Source organism: Schistocerca nitens, chromosome 9 (assembly GCF_023898315.1).
Source record: "Schistocerca nitens isolate TAMUIC-IGC-003100 chromosome 9, iqSchNite1.1, whole genome shotgun sequence".
NCBI lineage: Eukaryota > Metazoa > Arthropoda > Insecta > Orthoptera > Acrididae > Schistocerca > Schistocerca nitens.
In genome coordinates this window covers 425410572-425432770 of record NC_064622.1, presented here as the reverse complement: position 1 = coordinate 425432770, position 22199 = coordinate 425410572, and the positions used below count along the sequence as shown (strand labels likewise).

The window sequence follows — 22199 nt, the reverse complement described above, 5'->3', positions numbered from 1 at the left end:
TTAAGCACTTCCACAATTTTGTCAACTATATCGTTTCCCTGATGATGATGTTGATGGGGCTTCTAAAGTCATGAAGATATGTTGCTCAGGAATCCAGCAGGTACGTTTAGCAGTTGACCAGTGGAAGGAACAAGCAAGACCGTGTGGGTGCATAAAGCTGATGAGGGCGTCTTGTTCTTCATGTGAAACTTCATACGTTTCCAATCCATCAAAAATTGCCGTACATACAAGTCCTGATTGTAAAGTTGGAATTGAGACTGTTGTAATTCCTTCATCTGTTTCGAAGGTGTTAACTGTGAATGCTGTAGCATCATTGGAAACTCTGCTTACTTTGAGCTGATAATAATTAATTGATTTTCTGTTGTTGGGTTGATTTTTTTCAATTTCTTCTTTTGATTCATGAAGCTTTACACCTATACTATCATCACAGAATTTGAATAAATCGTATGGAGTCAATATTTGCTTATCTTAGGCCCTCTGAAGACTAGCAAATCCTGCATGTTCTTTTGCTGTTCCCCCCAATGCCGTCACAAGGCAATTTACCGTGGCTTGTTCCAAAATAATTCCATTTGTCAGTGATGCCAAAATCCTTTTTGTGCAGGCATTAACTGATGAAATTTTTGAAATTCTTATATTGAGCAACTGAATCATCACAGAAGTAATAAATGTCTTTAAAGTATTCAGCCTTTGTCTTTAAATTTGCTATTAACTTTATTTGAAAGGTATGGGCAGCAATGGTATTATGACAGAACAGTCACTGACCATACGAATGCTAATACTCTGATATTCTTTGCCATCAAAATAGACATCAGATGGATGAAATGTGGCCTGACTATTCTCCCAATGGAATCCTTGCACAGTATCCTGAACAACAAATGAATAATTCTCAGCAAAATCCATCAATACCATTAATTCAATTTGTGCAAGATTTCTTTTTACCTACTTAAGAAACAAACTTTGGTCTTCTGGCACAAGTGATGGCTTCTTAAGCCGGCAATTTTCAAAATCAATGCCCCCATGAAATCTTTAACAGTTCTCTGGCAAGTCTCCAATGTGTGTCTGCCAGCATGGACCCATTGCTTGTATTCCGTGGTTTCTTCAGGCTCATAGTCTTTAAAAGAGTTTTCAAGAAAAGCATCTAGTTGCATTTTTTTTTTTTTTTTTTTTTTTTTTTTTTTTTTTGCATTCCTCACTGTGTTGGAGGGTTCAATTTTTTGATTCCAAACTGCATACAGTTTTTTTTTATCAAATCCTTTTAGCCATCTTGAATGGATGTTGCTGAAGCCAACATTAATTTGACATTTTGATGAATTGCACCTACACATTCAGAATGTGATCCAGAAGCACCAGCTGTACTACATCAATTCAGCCTGAGCTCAAAAAATTTTGAGAAGATCAGTTCATTTCCATATTGCTTACGATAAGCAATGAACATTTCTTTAAGGTTACAAAGGAGGAGTTGTTTCTCCTTGTGAATCTTTCCCCATTTATTCTTACTGCAACACATCCCGTTTTGCCTGGGCATAAACGAGAATACTCTTCATCTTCAAAGAAAGTGAGGACATTTTTCCCCTTTTTCGTTTGCAGGTGTTGCCAAAATCCCATCTTTAGTTTCCTAGCCTTCTTCACCATCTTAGTTGAAACTGCAAATTCTTTAGCCATTTTTTTCAGTAGTGCAGCTATTTGGGCCAGGGTCAAAATTTGAACTTTACTGCTATTGCTTGAAGTCTGAAGTTTAATCTTAAGTTGCACAATTAATATGTCCATACCTTTACATTAATGGAACTCTTCCATTTGTATCTGAGCAATAACTACTTGGCTCATACCAGCAGCTGTGGCAGTTACCCTAGTAATGCTGCCTTGGGCTTGTCCCATTGAATCCCTTTCGCTGATCCGTTGAAGCTTTAGTAGTCCAATTGATGATAATAAAATGTTAGCAGTAAAGCAAGCATCAACAACACCCATGTCTTCAGTGAGTGGTGATTCTTGCTTATCCTGACGGGATGATTCTTTTTGGGCATTTCATGTCTACATTTGGTATAAATTTTCTGACCAAGTTTAAAAACTTCATTAGTCAGTAACTTCAACCTATAGGAGATTTTCATGTTTACTGGTGTTCAAGCCTTCCTGGTTACATATTTTTCTTTACCAAATGGGTTGCAGAAATTCTTCAGGAATTGAAATTTTGTTGTCAATAAGGCATTCTGGTATGAACAAATTTTGGCATTTTCAGTAAAACCAAGCCCAGACCTTCAGTGAAGAAGCTCCCTTGTCAGTTGGTGACATTTCCTTGATTGTAGTTCCTTCTTGCCATGATACATAGCAAGAACAATTCTACACAAAATGCAGCCTGTTATTGTGTGTGAAATGCAGATATCTCAGTATAATTTATAAAACTTCGTTGTGAACAGTTTCATTTCTTGTGTGTATGACAATCAGTGGTGGATGGGACAAATAATTAGCCTCTCTTGTGAGCTGCAAGATGTAACAGTCTCCTTTATGACACCTCATGATCTGACAAATTCTTTCAAATGGCCATTAGGAACAGATCAGTGTTCAGTTTCCATTTCCCAAGTACTGCTCTTGTTGAATTATCATTGTCCATGTGCAAATTCAACTCAGCTATACAAGTTCATGGAGGGGGGGGGGGGGGGGGGAGCGCAAATGAACTCATTTTAACAGTGCAGTGTTGATTTGTTACAGTATAGGCAATTTTAATTCATGTAATGCCGTAAGGAAGTAAAAACATTACAGAAGCAATAAAAGCTTGTGAATAATAGTTTTGTATTATGTTTACTCAACAGATGCAGTCAGTGTAACTTTTTAAGTGTCCAGTGCAGCTAGATCTTAACATAAAAAAATCTAAAATTTTGCACCTCTTAACATTGCCCACTTTGATTGTACCTTCAGAAGTGCAGTCACCAACTAACATACCATGAAATTTTTAGAATATTCAAAATGGGGATTTCAGAGAAAATAATTTACGAAGAATCAAAAACTTTCAGATTCTCCCATCTTCATGTAGAAATATTTTGATAGTTTAAGAATTTCAGACATTGATGTCATAGCTGACAGAGGTCTTTCCACTTCATAATTTTCAAGACAGTTAACATCCTCTGACTATTCATATTTTCAAAACATAGATTTCAAGTTTGTAAAAAGTTACAAATTTGCATAGGTCATTCTTACAAATTAAAGGTGGAAAAAAAAGATCAGCAGTGTGTTTATTACATCTGATAGTATTGTGAACAAGGTTTTCATTAAAAATAATTGCAGATCTCTGTCACTTGTAGTTTTTTTATCACACTTTTTTTTATTTTCTCTTTCATTGCACCATTTCACAAGTACTTTCATTTAGACAGGTCTCTAACTTGGTAACAAATCGTCAGAAAATCAAAATAGTTTAGTTTTTGAGAGGTGCCTTGTGAAACTTCAATGCGTGCGCGCGCACACACACACACACACACACACACACACACTCACACACACACACCATGTGATCAAAAGTATCTGGACAACCCCAAAAACATAAATTTTTCATATTAGGTGCATTGTGCTGCTACCTACTGCCAAGTACTCCATAGTGACCTCAGTAGTCATTAGACATTGTGAGAGAGTAGAATGGGGCACTCCGCGGAACTCACGGACTTTGAATGTGCTCAAGTGGTTGGTTGTCACTTGTCATACATCTGTACGCGAGATTTACATAGTCCAAAACATCCCTATGTCCACTGTTTCCGGTGTGATAGTGAAGTGGAAATGTGAAGGAGCACATACAGCACAAAAGTGTAGAGGCCGAGCTGGTCTGTTGACTGATATAGACCGCCGACAGTTGAAGGGGTTCATAATATATAATAGGCAGACATCTATCCAGACAATCACACAGGAATTCCAAACTGTATGAGGATCCACTGCAAGTACTATGACAGTTAGGCGGGAGGGGAGAGAACTTGGATTTCATGGTCGAGCAGCTGCTCATAAGCCGCACATCACGCCGGTAAATCCCAAACGACACCTCGCTTGGTGTAAGACGATTGAATTGTGGAAAAATGTTGTGTGGAGTGACAAATGACAGTACACAGTGTGGCTATCTGATGGCAGGGTGTGGGTATGGCGAATGCCTGGTGAACATCATCTGCCAGCGTGTGTAGTGCCAACAGTAAAATTCGGAGGCGGTGGTGTTGTGGTGTGGTCATGTTTCTCATGGAGGGGGCTTGCAGCCCTTGTTGTTATGTATGGCACTATCACAGCAAAGGCCTACATTGATGTTTTAAGGATCTCCTTGCTTCCCACTGTTGAAGAGCAATTTGGGGATGGCGATTGCATTTTTCAACACGATCAAGCACCTGCTTATAATGCACGGCCTGTGGCAGAGTGGTTACAAAACAGTAATATCCCTGTAATGAACTGGCCTGCACGGAGCCCTGACCTGAATCTTATAGAACACCTTTGGGATATTTTGGAACACTGACTTCCTGCCAGGCCTCACTGACTGACATCGATATCTCTCCTCAGTGCAGCACTCCGTGAAGAATGGGCTGCCATTCCCCAAGAAACCTTGTGGCACCTGGTTGAACGTATACTTGTGAGAGTGGAAGTTGACATCAAGGCTAGGGGTGGACCAACACCATACTGAATCCCAGCATTATCTATTGAGGGCGACACACAGGTGTCTGTACAAGTTTGTGTGTGTGTGTGTGTGTGTGTGTGTGTGTGTGTGTGTGTGTGTGTGTGTGTGTGTGTGTGTGTGTCGAGAGAGAGAGAAATCGCTCTGCCTAAATACATCTGTGCATTCTTTAATTAGTCCCTGCATGAGGAAGGGAGAGGGGTGCAATGTGTAGGCAGTTGTTGCATGAGGGTAAATCAAATATAATGAAACCTTTTTAAAATATTTTTTATTTGGTTGTAACATTATAATTGCAGGTAATTTATGTTCAAGTCATCCTCCTTCTGAAACACATTTTCCAGCAAATGGGTAACTTTGATATCCCTTCATCCTAGAAAGAAGATAGTAATGTCTGCAGCCAATTGTGCCCATAACCTCCAACCCCAGCATCACTGTTGAACCTCTGACCTACCAGGGCTCTTACACCTTGCCAGGTTTCAGGGCACAGATTGTTTGTTCCAATTGTTTATCACATATTACGGTTAAAAGAGGGGCTAAGTCGGCCATAAATTCTGGATAGAATCTGATAGAAATTCCATCGTGCCTTGGATCCTATTTCATTTTTAGTGATTTCAGCTGTTCCTTATCTCCAAGACACTAATACCTGTATCACATCTTTACAGTGATGCAAGAATTAAACTGAAGCACTTCTTCTGTATCTTCCTTTATAATTTAAAAACTAAGTTTAATGTTTCTGCTTTTGCTTTGCTACACTGTTTTAGATCCAGTGTCATCTGTGAATGCATATTACCGGAATTTCTTTGGGTGTTTTGAATTCCTTTTCAAACCAAAACCTACAGTGATGTTGTGTTGCAGCCATTGATTGCCTCTATGGTTTCCAGGCAGCACTGACAGCAGCCTTTTGCACCTAATTGAAAGCTGATTTTAGCACTGCCAGCTGCAGATGATCTTCTTGTGCTATATGGAGTATAGTTTTGTTTTGTATAGGTAGGGAAATGAAGATATGATTGAAGATATCAGCTCCTTCTATAGTGGCTGCATTGGCCAGTAGATAAATAACGTGGATGTATCCTCTCTCCCTAGCATAATTGGCTGTCTTGGGCAGAAAATTTGGGTACAAGAACAGATAGAGGGGAAGATGGGAACATAGGAAGATACAAGCTGAAGCAGGTTCAGTGTTTCACATGTGTATCCAATAGCATTGTGTTGTACAGGATACAAAAAGTAATATGTCATTAGCAGAAAGCGCAACATGCAAAAGTAAGTGCGAGAAGATAACAAAATTTGCACACAGGACTGTCAGTAAAATTAAAATGAATCAGAGATAAGTATGGAGCTGCTGGGAAATTGTGGGGAGGGGGGTTAAAGATAAATAAATGATCTGGAACTAAGAAATTTTTTATACTCAAAGTATTGTGGGGTTGTTGGTGTCTTTTGACAGTGTTGGTGAGGTGGGATGATCTGACTCATTTTAACTTCCGGTGCTCTCATTTGATGTTTTAATGTTTTCTTAGTAGTGTATTTCTATAATCATCCTTATACAGTGAGTGACAACAAATGTAAGCACTGGAAGGATTCTTCCGTAGTGGACCCAGTTTAATACATGGCCAGTATGGGAATGATAGTTGAAATTATCTGTGTCAACTAGAACAGCCACTAAAGTGAATTAGCATTGTGATGACCATTGCACTGTATCACATTGTTTGTGAACACTGTGAAGGGCTCCAGGAAATGACGCATACATTGTGTGAAACAATGTTATCAGCACGTGACAAGAGTTTGAAAGTTGGATTGGCATATGATCAGCTGGTGAAATTGTGTAATATTCAGGCATGTGAGGCATTTGGCTTCTACAGCGGACTAAAAGGAAATGTAAGAAGAAATTTCACACTTATCACAAGATGCTCGTTGACATGCTGACCACACCAAGGGAGGAATGTCATGTGGTGTGATAAGAATGTTGTTACACCTTCAAATCTTCACCTGTCATCTGGGCATCAATAATAGACTCACTAAAACAGCCAATGTCATTACAAACCATTACTTGAAGAATAGCAGAAGGTGGTGGACTACTGAATCATCAACCCATGTGTTAGCAATGCAGATGGCTACATTTGGAGTAGTGCCATGCTGGGAAGCATGAACTGCTGAAGAGTGGTGACAGCAATGAACCTTGGCTATGCATTGCTTCGGATGCTGTCATTTGCGATTTATGGCAATGCCAAAATGGTAGAACACATTCTGCCAGTCTTTTGAAGGGACATGCTGACTTACTACTTTAGGGGTGAGGGCAATCAGTTACAACTTCATTGTCTCCTCTGGTAGTGGTTCAGAGAACTCTGATGGAACTGAGGTATATAACAACCTCCTCATGTGTTATCTCTAATGAGACTGCATCCTAGTACCATCTCTCAACAGGAAAATGCTTGTCGACGTAACAGTATGAATCTCTATGATATGCCTTGGCCAGCAAAATCCACTTATCTGTCCAGTACAGAATATCAGCCCTGTCCCAGTGACAATAGCCAGGACATTGAAGGCCATTTACAACAGTTGGGCAGTTTATTTAAGAAAGGAATACTACAACTGTAGGACACCCTTCTGAGCCTAATCATTTCATTCAACTAGTTAGATCGGGCTGTGACATCCTACTGGCAAAGACCTGGCAGTATGCTTCTTCTGCAAATTACATCACTCATGTAACTTGGTTTTATAATCTCTGAATCAAACCACATAATGTCTCAGTGCATGAAATATCATTTCTCTTCCTCTTCTCCTTTAAGGTGCTTATGTTTTTTTAAGTGGCAGCACATCACATCATTTGGCCATCATTAGTCACTTAAATCAACAAACCAGTAGAGCTTATTAATCTACCGTGGTAATCAGAAAATTGTGCTACAATGGAATTCAGATCTCCTGTTTATTCCAAGTGGTTGTTTTAAGTAGGTCATCTGAGCACATTTCCGGGACCGATTCAAAACTTTGTATCAGTCATTTTTCACGCCTGTTTCCCTGATTGTCTTTAATTTTTACTTTGCTCATTTTGGTTGCTCTGCACCTTTGTAGTTTTCCTTAATGCATTAAACAGGCCTCCTTATGAACACTGTAAGGCAGGTAGTTATGATTATGACAAGCCAAAGAAATAAAATTAAAATATGTGAATACATTTATTTGTAGGTGGACCTAACAATACAAACATAATCTGATCGTGGAGAGATAAGGAAAAGTTTTGTTTATCTAAACCTGCAAGTTTATAAAAATTTATTACCTAAGAAAATCATGACGACCACCAGTCTCGTGGTTATTAACACGATGTTCATAGACACAGCATGAACACTTTCTGAAATTGAAACTTCTTCACTGTTGTCCTTTTTCCGTCCTGTGTATGTGTATGTAACAGCAGTGCAGTGAGGAGGCACTGAGTTCTACATGCACAATTTTTGGCTCTTTGTAAGTATTTGAGTTAGTTTCCTTGTTAAAGGCATTTGATTGTAGTTGTTTCATGTGTCTAATCTGTTTATTTCTGGTGAGGTGTAAAGTCTTTGTTCGATTCTTGGAGAAGTGTAAGGATCAGTTGATGTGAGCTGTAATTGCATTTTAAATGATCTCTTGGAGATAAAATTCATATTTTTAAAGTAACTATAATACATTTATTATTAATAATATTTTTATTTCCATCATTTTCTCTGTAACAGTAAACCTCTGTGTGATGTTACAGAACACTTACAGAACCTGTTGTGGATCTTGTATACCATCAAAGACGAGTTGGTCTTGTCCTGTGGCACCCAACTGCCTTGAATGTCCTTCTCACTGCAGGTAAATTTATTTTACAAAACCAAATCATTTATCTGTGCCAGCTTTGCAATTTAATTTTAATTAAACTGTCCTTGTATGTTCAACACAATAAAAAAATTATTTTGTAAAAAAAATTGTTGAAATTTTTTAGTTTTTGTAATGAATTGATGGTGAAGGACTGATTTTTCCAAAATTATTAATGGAGATTATCACTTTGAAAGGTGGAGAGAATTCTAAAAAGTAATTGATGTGTTTTCTGATTTTATTGACAGTGCTTTTTAACCTTTTTACTTGAATAATTGACAGAACTTTCATCAGAATCACTTAATAGCTACCCCTGAAATGACAGTAGTGGGAAACATGTGTAACAATTCCATTGTTCAAAATATTCTTCCAAAAATGGAAAGGAAAGACAACATAATTAACTAGGAGAAGTTAACTATAGATGTTTGATGTTCTCCAGTTTTCATAAATTGATTTCACATTAGTTATCTACAAGGCATACTATTGTAACCATATTTATTGTACATGACTTTTTCTGTGGACTCCTATAGACTTGATCATCTGCTGCTAATGGATTTTGGCTAGGACAACTGCAATCACAGTTAGTTGGGGAGACATTTCTGGTTTTCTCGCCCATGTACCCCCATGTGACTGCAGTATTAAACTTTGATTTCGAATGCACAAGTGTAGGTAGAGCACATCAGGACTCCATTAATTATGGTAGGAAACTGCTGTTAGAATGTAAATACTTTAGGAGTAAAGGAGACCATGCACTGAAAAGCAGAAGCATTGAGTCATTGATATGTGCACACAAAAAGAAAGGGGGAAAAAAAATCTTGCTATATTTCGGAGTAAATTCGTTGTAGAGACAGTTTGTTGTAGAGACAAAGTTTTGTGTGTGTGTGTGTGTGTGTGTGTGTGTGTGTGTGTGTGTGTGTGTGTGTGATGTACTCCAAAAGCTAGCAAGTTTTTGTCCTTTTTTTTTTGTTTGTGTGCCTGTTGATGACTAAACGCTTCAGCTTTTGGGTGAGAGGATGCGATTAACATTGTTACTGTTGGATCTTGAATATTCTGTGGTGAGCAAAATGATGGTTGCAAATTCAACACAAGTACATATACTACATTGAATTACTGAATAATAGATACAAATTATCATTGTGTTTCTTCCTTCTGTGTTGCTCCTTTCTACTTTCTTTCTTTTTCTCTTCTCTTTAAACACAGTTCAGTATATATCTTGACTCACTTTTTTCTCAATAGTGAGCCACACATCAAAGTTATTGCAGTTGATAAAGAAGTTACACACTGAAGTAGAGAACTAAATATACCAAAGATGAGGCTGTTGAAATCATTCTGAGCTTAATAACTTGTGTTTTCCAATAATTAAGTTGCTTTACTTTTTGTTTGAAAATCAGAGGTTGCAATAGCTGTCTCATGAGTAATTTACGATAACCTCCAAAGATCATTGCATATGCCAGTGGACTGCACTGATCAGTTAATAGATTTTGTTGAATCTAAAATTTGATTAATGATAGTGACTTTTGTTCCTTAAGTTAATGGCATTAATAATTGCTTTTGATACTCAAACTAATATCAAGATATTGATAATGCTTGCTTTTATGAGGATGCAGTGAAGAACATTTGAATCCTTCAACACAGGAATCTTTTAAAAAGGAAAAGGGGAGAAATTTAAAGTAAGGTAAATACATAAGATTCACAGGCATTATGTAGTATTGGAACTGCATGATGTAGAATAAATGTGTAAAGTACTGTTATGTAAAGATTGTGCGAAATGGAATGCAAAACATTTCCCCCTAAAGTATTTTTTTTTGTGTGTAAATCATTTCATGTAAGTTACAAACATGTTTGTTATGTAGTAAAGAGGGCTTTCTAATGAGGTGGCTACATAAACAATGTAGATGTTAAAGCATCACAATTTTGATCTAAAGGTAAGATGTACGAAGCAAGCACTGCACATGCCTGTGATTTAGATGCACGTATGTAATATGGTGAATTAGCCACTGTTGAGATTTTACTTTCTTACAGAATGTTAATAGAATAAATTATTTTGAAAACACATGATTTGGCACAAAAGTTGTATCACTTCTTTATTAAAGCTACCAGTTTTGGTCAAATACACATACCACCTTCAGCTATCTACATAGTCTGTCCAAACTCTGACAAAATTTCAGCAGTTATTCGGATATTTTATGGCTTCTTTGGTATAAGGTAACTGTGTTCTCAAATAGCTCCTTAAAGAGTAATCACAATATGTTTGATTTCTCACTCCATTTATCTTTGTATATTTATTACATTGAAACTTTCTGTACAGCAATGCAAATACAAATGGTATGTGCTGTCTGTCTTGTTTGGAATCAAATTTGTTCAATTCACTCAAAGTAATGCCCACATGACTCTTAGACCTCTAGGTTGCATTCAGTATGGTTCGGTTCTGTCTTTTTTCCAGGAGTGTTAGTTGCACATTAACATTGATACACAGCAGTGTTGATAAGCTTATTGACTAAGAGTTGGCTGATATGTTCCTTGTGTACGAGTTCACGGAATACAACAGAAGAGCAGCACAGCAAAACTATGCTGAGCTTTTCCTACAGTGATAGCAGCAACACCACTGTACTTTTGCATCTGCCTGTATGCTTTTATGATTGCTCCTTACGGACTTTTTCAATGTTTCGAAGATATTTTCAAGGAAACAGTGATAATTGGGGTAACAGAGGGTAACAAAATAAACAAATCAATATTGCTCTGTAAAGAGCCACTATAAACAACAGATTCCTTGCACCAAAACATACAGAAAATATCCCTGAACAGCCTCTAATGTTTTGTTATTGGAGTTTGGGTTCACCCTGTATGCGCAATGAAAAAGACCTTTATTAAGTAGACTATTCTGAGCATTGGCTGCGATCCCATCTGCAGTTAAGCGTCTTGAATTGATGGAACCTGTCAGAAGCTTCTTGTGCAGACTATGTAGGACTGGAGCAACAAGGAATGTGAGAGCTGACAGTCTGAAAAATCCAAGCAGCAGATCTATAGGCAATTAAATGAGAGAGCATCAGAGAACTAACTTTTAACAGTGAAAGAGGGAGGGTGATATAGAACTGAAGGAAAATATTTTAAAGACAAGATAATCAAATAGGTGAATGTGTGGACTTCCATATTAAAACAGTGCCATTATACGGAAAATATCAAAAGATTTGGTCAAACAGCGAAGAACTATGAAACCAACTCGCTTCAAAAGTTTATTAGGCCAAAAGCAGCAGTTTGTTGCCTGAAAGGAGCTAAAAGTGGCCTCATACATATATTTGTGTTGTATATGAGCAATGATTTCAGCACTATTCAGATATGAAGCCATGTTATTTGAAAATTTTATCAAGACATGTAAGTTGGTTTGCACACTGATACCTAATGAGTACAACTTTTTTCATGTCTTTCCTTTCTGAAAGTATTAGTAAGGTATCTTCCATACTATTACCTAATTATTATTACTCAAATATCAGTAACACATAAAAGGTATAAAGTTAATGTAGTTATTTTGTTTTTGCATGTTCCATGGAACATATTTGTGACAACTTGCTATGATGTGGAACTTTCCAGTAGGTTTACAAGTAAGATACATATTCTCTGTGGAAATGTGAACTTCTGTAGAAAACACGAACTGTTTTGTCACGCATCATAATATTGCACGACAACTCTTACTTTTTTGAATTCATAGTCACTTTGATATACTCTTAGTCTTGTTTTTTGTATGCTTTCATTGGTGCAGATTGGCGATTGTCAGCAGGGCTGTCTGAATGTGTTTATTCTAACCAGGGTGGGTGACTGCAGATTAATAATAATCTCCAGAATGTTCCAGAATTAGTTTTAGTAACTAGAACCTAGAGATTTTAAGTACAAATAAATGTATTTAATTTATCACAGAATGTATTCAAATCGTAAATCCTTGTTCTGTTCTGTTTCACATATTCTGTGTTAATATTTTTTTCGGTCATTGTATTAAATGCCAGTAAATAGTTGTGGACTTTGATTTTACCACTGGCAACCATAGGAGTTCAAAATATAATCACTGTAACACGAGTCTTTCACTGATAAATGATAAAAGCACCTTTATAACTAATATTCTAATTTAGGTAGTAGTAGTAAGTGAAGGCTTGAATAAATCAATTGAATACATTTCATACAATTAATTTGTTTTTGTTTTTAATATAGGTTCTGACAACCAAGTGGCAATATGGAATGTGGGAACAGGTGACATTTTGGTGCACATAGATTGCCACCCTGATGTTGTATACAGCGCATCTTGGAACTGGGATGGTTCACAGCTCTTGACAACTTGTAAAGACAAAAAGATGCGCATCATAAATCCACGCACTGGCACTGTTGAGGAGGTGATTGCACTTGATATCTATCCTTAATTTGCACTGAAAATATTTCACAAAATGTGATTTTTTCGTTTTCTTTAAGTGGATATTACTGTGTTCTCATAGCCCATGAGGAATCGTAGGATTAAACAATTTTCACTGAAATTGTGTTATGTATGCTGCTGGGCTGTAGAGCAGCTGAAGTGGTATGCAGGAAAGGAATACCGCTTTTCCTACCTCCATGTGTTCCCCTTGCCTGCAATTGCCAGAAAGAAGGCTATTGCTGTGCCTGGGATTGTAAATGCATGTCGTTGTCACAGTATCATTGCATAGTCAAAGTAGTACCAGGGAGAAGTAACTATGGCAACTAGAAGCAAGTTAAGCACTGGATTTGAACACTGTTGATTCACACACCTGTTGCTGGTACATCTTACATCAGTCTAACAGTCAAAATTACTTCACTATAGTATTGTTTGATTGCAAAGATTTACAGATGAGACATGATGAAACATGTATAATATTTGCATCAAGGCTTCAGATATCTGCTACTAGAGGACTGTGATGTTGTTGTTGTTGTTGTCTTCAGTCCTGACACTGGTTTGATGGAGCTCTCCATACTACTCTATCCTGTGCAAGCTTCTTCATCTCCCAATACTTACTGCAACCTACATCCTTCTGAATCTGCTTAGTGTATTCATCTCTTGGTCTCCCTCTACGATTTTTACCCTCCACGCTGCCCTCCAATGCTAAATTTGTGATCCCTTGATGCCTCAAAACATGTCCTACCAACCGATCCCTTCTTCTAGTCAAGTTGTGCCACAAACTTCTCTTCTCCCCAATCCTATTCAATACCTCCTCATTAGTTACGTGATCTACCCACCTTATCTTCAGCATTCTTCTGTAGCACCACATTTCGAAAGCTTCTATTCTCTTCTTGTCCAAACTGGTTATCGTCCATGTTTCACTTCCATACATGGCTACACTCCATACAAATACTTTCAGAAACGACTTCCTGACACTTAAATCTATACTCGATGTTAACAAATTTCTCTTCTTCAGAAACGCTTTCCTTGCCATTGCCAGTCTACATTTTATATCCTCTCTACTTCTACCATCATCAGTTATTTTGCTCCCCAAATAGCAAAACTCATTTACTACTTTAAGTGTCTCATTTCCTAATATAATACCCTCAGCATCACCCGACTTAATTCGACTACATTCCATTATCCTCGTTTTGCTTTTGTTGATGTTCATCTTATATCCTCCCTTCAAGACACCATCCATTCCGTTCAACTGCTCTTCCAAGTCCTTTGCTGTCTCTGACAGAATTACAATGTCATCGGCGAACCTCAAAGTTTTTATTTCTTCTCCATGGATTTTAATACCTACTCCGAATTTTTCTTTTGTTTCCTTTACTGCGTGCTCAATATACAGATTGAATAACATCGGGGAGAGGTTACAACCCTGTTTTACTCCCTTCCCAACCACTGCTTCCCTTTCGTGCCCCTCGACTCTTACAACTGCCATCTGGTTTCTGTACAAATTGTAAATAGCCTTTCGCTCCCTGTATTTTACCCCGGCCACCCTCAGAATTTGAATGAGAGTATTCCAGTCAACATTGTCAAAAGCTTTCTCTAAGTCTACAAATGCTAGAAACGTAGGTTTGCCTTTCCTTAATCTTTTTTCTAAGAAAAGTCGTAGGGTCAGTATTGCCTCAGGTGTTCCAACATTTCTGCGGAATCCAAACTGATCTTCCCCGAGTTTTTCCATTCGTCTGTAAAGAATTCGCGTTAGTATTTTGCAGCAGTGACTTATTAAACTGATAGTTCGGTAATTTTCACATCTGTCAACACCTGCTTTCTTTGGGATTGGAATTATTATATTCTTCCTGAAGTCTGAGGGTATTTCACCTGTCTCATACATCTTGCTCAACAGATGGTAGAGTTTTGTCATGACTGGCTCTCCCAAGGCTGTCAGTAGTTCCAATGGAATGTTGTCTACTCCCGGGGCCTTGTTTCGACTCAGGTCTTTCAGTGCTCTGTCAAACTCTTTACGCAGTATCGTATCTCCCATTTCATCTTCATCTACCTCCTCTTCAATTTCCATAATATTGTCCTCAAGTACATCGCCCTTGTATAGACCCTCTATGTACTCCTTCCACCTTTCTGCTTTCCCTTCTTTGCTTAGAACTGGGTTTCCATCTTAACTCTTGATATTCATACAAGTGGTTCTCTTCTCTCCAAAGGTCTCTTTAATTTTCCTGTAGGCAGTATCTGTCTTACCCCTAGTGAGATAAGCCTCTACATCCTTACATTTGTCCTCTAGCCATCCCTGCTTAGCCATTTTGCACTTCCTGTCAATCTCATTTTTGAGACGTTTGTATTCCTTTTTGCCTGCTTCATTTACTGCATTTTTATATTTTCTCCTTTCATCAATTAAATTCAATATTTCTTCTGTTACCCAAGGATTTCTACTAGCCCTCGTCTTTTTACCTACTTGATCCTCTGCTGCCTTCAGTACTTCATCCCTCAGAGCTACCCATTCTTCTTCTACTGTATTTCTTTCCCCCATTCCTGTCAATTGTTCCCTTATGCGCTCCCTGAAACTCTGTACAACCTCTGGTTCTTTCAGTTTATCCAGGTCCCATCTCCTTAAATTCCCACCTTTTTGCAGTTTCCTCAGTTTTACTCTACAGTTCATAACCAATAGATTGTGGTCAGAGTCCACATCTGCCCCTGGAAATGTCTTAAAATTTAAAACCTGGTTCCTAAATCTCTGTTTGACCATTATATAATCTATCTGATACCTTCTAGTATCTCCAGGATTCTTCCATGTATACAACCTTCTTTTATGATTCTTGAACCAAGTGTTAGCTATGATTAAGTTATGCTCTGTGCAAAATTCTACCAGACGGCTTCCTCTTTCATTTCTCTCCCCCAATCCACATTCACCCATTATGTTTCCTTCTCTCCCTTTTCCTACTCTCGAATTCCAGTCACCCATGACTATTAAATTTTCGTCTCCCTTCACGACCTGAATAATTTCTTTTATCTCATCATACATTTGATCAATTTCTTCAGCTGCAGAGCCAGTTGGATAATAACTTGTACTACTGTAGTAGGCATGGGCTTCGTGTCTATCTTGGCCACAATAATGCGTTCACTATGCTGTTTGTAGTAGCTTACCCGCACTCCTATTTTTTATTCATTATTAAACCTGCTCCTGCATTACCCCTATTTGATTTTGTATTTATAACCCTCTGTTCACCTGACCAAAAGTCTTGTTCCTTCTGCCACCGAACTTCACTAATTCCCACTGTATCTAACTTTAACCTATCCATTTCCCTTTTTAAATTTTCTAACCTACCTGCCCGATTAAGGGATCCGACATTCCACGCTCCGATCCGTAGAATGCCAGTTTTCTTTCTCCTGATAACGACGTCCCCTTGAGTAGTCTCCGCCCGGAGATCCGAATGGGGGACTATTTTACCTCCGGAATATTTTACCCAAGAGGACGCCATCATCGTTAACCATACAGTAAAGCTGCATGCCCTCGGGAAAAATTACGGCTGTAGTTTCCCCTTGCTTTCAGCCATTCGCAGTACCAGCACAGCAAGGCCGTTTTGGTTAGTGTTACAAGGCCAGATCAGTCAATCATCCAGACTGTTGGCCCTGCAACTACTGAAAAGGCTGCTGCTCCTCTTCAGGAACCACACGTTTGTCTGGCCTCTCAACAGGTACTCCTCCGTTGGTGTTGCACCTACGGTGCGGCCATCTGTATCGCTGAGGCACGCAAGCCTCCCCACCAACTGCAAGGTCCATGGTTCATGGGGGTAGGACTGGGATAAGAAAGTGATAATTGGGGAAAGTGTGCAAAAAAGATGGTGAGGGTAATTTCCTTGCTTGGGCAATCAGCCAAAACGTAAAGGTACTTTGCTTGCATTGGTTTGACCAGCTTTACATTCACCCTTCTGCTCCACTGGCTGCATACATTCCAGCACTGACATGAAATCACTTTCTTGCACATTTAACCTAGGGTAGACACAAAATCCTTGAGACTGTTGATAGGATACTTATCTGCCATGTACGCTGAAAGTAGGGAATTGATCAGTCTAATATGAATGAGATACTGCCATTCATTAGATGGTTCTATAATGGGAAATCTGGAATTCTGAAATTTTAATAATGGATAGTTAGCTGAAAGTATTTGAATAGAAATATCAAAAGAATTAAAACTCACAGTGAGTGCAAAAACTATTTTGTTTAAATATTCTCCATTATAATTTAAACTGGTGATTTAATCGCAGTTACTTTTATAAGATAGAATCCAAGTCTTTTTCAAGCAGCAGGTATGTTTGCCAAGCATAAACAACTATTATGTTCCAGACTGAATAATTTAGTGGAGAGCTCACTATAAAATCCTTAAATGCAGTGCAACTAATTGTCTTAGGATACATTTAGTGATAAAGCTGTCAAGAGTGTGCAGGTTGCTGACACACAGTGTTACTGTAGTAATAGCTTTTCTCCACTTATCACACCACATGAACTGTAAAAGTCGAACTAGTGCTACTAGCGGAAGTTACAGTAAAGAACAGACTGTCTTTAGCATCCATAGGCTGTTGGCTCAAAAAACAGTTTTTTTTTTTACCACTCTTTGATTGGTGTCAGCTCCTTTACTTTCTGCAGCCTGACTGTATACAAAATTAGGGCTTTTTCTGTGAATTCTGGTGAACATTTGTATGAATGAGGTAGGCTGATTTTAGAACATCGCATGTTTTTGGCACCATACCCTATGCAAGTGTCTTCAAAAGTTCAAACAGTGGTGACAGGGTTCCTAAAACACAAACAGTATCCTTTTCCTAATTGTGATAAATCCAAAAGTAATAAGAGATCTGATACTGACATGGAACTTAATAAAAGCCTATACATTTAGTGTTTCTCATTGCATTATATATTGCTATCAATCCTCAATCTGATGTTGAGATTTTGATGAACTTGTATCTGAGAGGTGACTGAAGGCTTGTTTTAGTCCCGTGCGTACTCAGTACATTAAATAACTGTTCACACGTTGCTGTGTGTACATTCAGAAATGATTTTTCAGAATACAGGCATAAGTTGTTATTAATATTTAAACGGTAATGTGTGGATGTCACTGTGGAGTTAGTTAACAAACAGCTAATTTCCATTAGATTTGCCTTTTATTTATTGTCTTCAGGTAGTTGGCTTCTCTTCCAGCTTATTAATTTTCGAGACACAATGTTATATGTGAATGCTATGTATATTAGTTTAAACATTAAGTTTTCTTATTTGTGTTTTTGCGCTACTTGAGTGATCTTGCTGTTGGCTGACTGCATCACGTGTCCTATGCTGGCATCAGCTGGCGAGATCACGTGACATGAGCTATGACTGGCTTACAAAAGCGCATCACAATCTTAATTTCAGTGCTTCGGAAAGTGACTTGTGGTGTGTGGTGGAATTCAAACTTATACCTCCGTAATACGTAAATATGCAGCGTACATGTTGCTGCACATCTAAGGTCTCTCAAAACGTGTTTTTCCCCCTAAGTTTCGTTTTCTAAAGTGTGGAGAAATAAATACTATGTCGGTATATAAAACCTTAAACATTCAAAGGATTGACGAGTTTTACAGTGTCAAGGAAGAGTATACTGTCACGTAACACGGAAAAAGTATATTTTCACCCAGGAGAAAGTGTATTTTTAGCCGGGAAAAATCCGGGAATTTTTTTTCCTTGTCCACATATACACCCTGTGTCCACAATTTCAGATTGAAGTGTTGAGTACAGTGACAGATTCAGAGTCTTGTATATTATCAAGAGGTATGATGTATGCACATAATCTTAATGATGGAACCATACATCACATAATCTTAATGAACAGCTTTACCATTATCATATACATTCCTTGGTCATTTTGTTGTAGAAAATATATATTTATATTACTCTATTAGGTTTGTACTGGTCTCAAAAGCAGTAGGAGAGTTCTGAAGCCGGCTGGAGTGGCCGAGCGGTTCTAGGCGCTACAGTCTGGAACCGCGTGACCGCTATGGTCGCAGGTTCGAATCCTGCCTCGGGCATGGATGTGTGTGATATGTTAGTTAGGTTTAAGTAGTTCTAAGTTCTACGGGACTGATGATCTCAGAAGTTAAGTCCCATAGTGCTCATAGCCATTTGAACTATTTTTTAGATTTCTGAAATGCATGGGACTTGGTCAGTAGATTGTTGCTCATAGCAACATGAAGGGAAAAAAAAATCTAATAGATATAGGAAAAAAGGCAAGAGAATTAGATAATGACTAGAACAGTTTGCATAATTTTTGAATCATGATTGTATCGTATGTGGTACTAAAAAAGTTTTAAAACATTGATACTACATTCAGAGTAGAAGTATAAAACTGTTTTTAAATGATGTCCCGTAGTTTATTTCCTGTTAGACTGATTAACACTTTCAAACTGCCATTCATTCATATCAATACTACGCGTTACATTTAAGAGAGAAGGATGGAAAAAAGGTTTGTGAATAGTATGCTTTTCAGTAAAATTGATAAAGTGTAATATTTCGTATCAGTTACACTATGTGGTCAGAAGTATCCATACAACTGGCAGACAATGACTTAAAAGTCCGTGGTGTTCTCCATCGGTAATGCTGGAATTCATTATGGTGTTAGCCCACCCTTAGCCTTGATGACAGCTTTCACTCTTGCAAGCATATGTTCAAACAAGTGTTCGAAGATTTCTTGGGGAAAGGCAGCCCATTGTTCATGGAATGCTGTGCTGAGGAGAGATATTGATGTCAGTCAGGAGAGATATTGATGTCAGTCGGTGAGGCCTGGCACGATGTCGGTGTTCCAAAACATCCCAATGGTGTTCTATAGGATTCAGGGCAGGACTCTGTAGGCCAGTCCATTACAGAGGTGTTATTGTTGTTGATAATTCTTCTGGGTTATATGGCCGTTATGTGGACGTTAGGAATAGAATAATTCCATGGACCACGGCCATATAACCCGGAAGAATTATTAACAATAGTACCATCCGGTCGTGAAAGCCTTCATTGTATGATTAGAGGTGTTATTGTCGTGTAACCACTCCGCCATAGGCCGTGCATTATGAACAGGTGCTCGATCGTGTCAAAAGATGCAATCGCTGTTACCGAATTGCTCTTCAACAATGGGAAACAAGAAGGTGCTTAAAACATCAAAGTAGGCCTGTGCTGTGATAGTGCTATAAAAACTGGGGGTGCAAGACCCCTCCATGAAAAACAAGACCACACCATAACACCACCACCTCTGAGATTATTGTTGGCACTACACATGCTAGCAGATGATGTTCACCGGGCATTTGCCATACCCAAACCCTGCCATTGGATCGTCACATCCTGTATCGTGATTCGTCACTCCGCACAATGTTTTTCCACTAGTCATTTGTCCAATGTTTATGCTCCTTACACCAAGCGAGGTGTCGTTTGGCATTTACCGGAGTGATGTATGGGTTATGAGCTCGACCGTGAAATCAAAGTTTTCTCACCTCCCACCTAACTATCATAGTGCTTGCAGTGGATCCTGATGCAGTTTGGAATTCCTGTGTGATTGTCTGGATAGATGTCCACCCATTACACATTACGACCGTCTTCAACTGTCAGCAATTCTGTCAGTCAACAGATGAGGTCAGCCTGTACTCTTTTATGCTTACACGTCCCTTCACATTTCCACTTCACTATCACATCGGAAACAGTGGACCTAGGGCTGTTTAGGAGTGTCTAAATCTCGCGAACAGACGTATGACACAAGTGACACCCAATCACCTGACTACGTTCAAAGTCAGTGAGTTCCACAGAGTGCACCATTCTGCTCTCTGACGATGTCTAATGACTACTGAGGTCTCTGATATGGAGTACCTGGCAGTCGGTGGCAGCACAATGCACCTAATATAAAAATGTATGTTTTTGGGGTTGCTTAGATACGTTGGATCACATAGTGTATCTCCATGGCACTGTACACATCACCAATTGATAGGGAGTGGAAAAATTCATATTATGTAATAAATGTGAAATACAAATTGTCACAAAATGCAAAATTACTTAACACATGGTATTTCATGGCAACTTGTATGCAGATGAACTGTTTTATCAGAGATGGTTTGAAATATTTTTCTTTTCTACATATAAATATAAAGAAGTAACCAATTTTGAATTACTGGTATTCAGAATCATCTGGCAGAGCCCAGTTTGGAAAGATAATGTACTTGCATAATAAAAAGTCAATGATTGAAACCACATATCAATGCGCTCAGTGCTCTGGTGCCATGCCAATTTTGAGTGGTTGAATGTGACATATGTTGCATAATGCAACATTGTACTCAGTCATGAGAACAAGCATTTTATAACAAATAAATGCATACATTTGTTTGTTAGCAAAAGTTCAAAAGCTAGTATAATGCAGACAGTTTTAATGTAGTAAACTAGGTGCCAGATGTTTTGAATTGCGATTGCCTCAATCATGGCTAGAGATCTGACCTAAATGAAGACTTTAACAATACTCTGCCAGCTTCAACAAGCAATTGCACGATAGCCGTTTCCAAATGTTTGTGTTTTGCGTTGCTTGCTTTTCTTGTTTTGAAATGAGTGAAGTAACTAATCCTGGTCCATCACAGGTTTCGATTATGACTCCTACAGTAAGAGAAGAAATAAACAATCCATGTGACTGTGTCAATTCTGCTTTCGTAAACATGGGTATAAACTGCTGCCCTGCTATAGGGATGTGGAGCTCATTTTCCACACCACTCCGCTGCCCTCTAGCTATCAAAATTGTAGTTTATTTACCCTCATGGCCATGTGGCACTATAGCCTGTAGTGCTCGTGTTCTGTTCTATAGCAACTGGAAAACAAAATCTGTCCTGTTTTTTTGACTGCACCAAAATTTTACCCCTAACATTAAAATAGTTACTTTTGGTTCTACGTCCATGTGAAGTACCTTGTGAGATTTATGTGTAAAATGCCCCCGAAAGGTTGAAATAAATTATCTGCAAACTTTGTAATTGTTGAATTTGGGGAAGGAGAGCAGAGGCAAATTACATCCAGAAACCCCTTAAATTGGGTATGCATTTAGTCCATCGATGGGAAAATGATATGGCTTTTTAATAGAACAATCATTTTTTGAATGCTTAAATCCTGCCACGCGAAGAAAAGAAAGGTCATTTTGGAAGAAAAAGTTGTCAAAGTTTTTGCAAAAACAAACGTTCCAGTCAGAAAGTTCCCAATGAGCGCTTCTTTAAACTGCCAATTTGTGTGTCTTCACTCATGTAGCATGATAACCTTTTAAATTTGTGCAGCCAATTAAAAAAAAATCAGGGCTTTTACAAAAAAATAGATTCTACATTTTCTGGCCTCTAC

At 38.3% G+C, this 22199-nt stretch overlaps 1 protein-coding gene across 2 annotated transcripts in view; it reads left to right on the top strand.

The window, feature by feature from the left end:
* LOC126202975 (coronin-6) overlaps positions 1–22199 on the top strand; it is an 85190-nt gene that overhangs the window by 10265 nt on the left and 52726 nt on the right. For both annotated transcript variants that reach the window (XM_049937118.1, XM_049937117.1), the window contains exons 4-5: positions 8346–8443; positions 12647–12825. In XM_049937118.1, coding sequence (XP_049793075.1) covers positions 8346–8443; positions 12647–12825 — 277 coding nt within the window. The remainder of the gene's footprint in view (positions 1–8345; positions 8444–12646; positions 12826–22199) is intronic.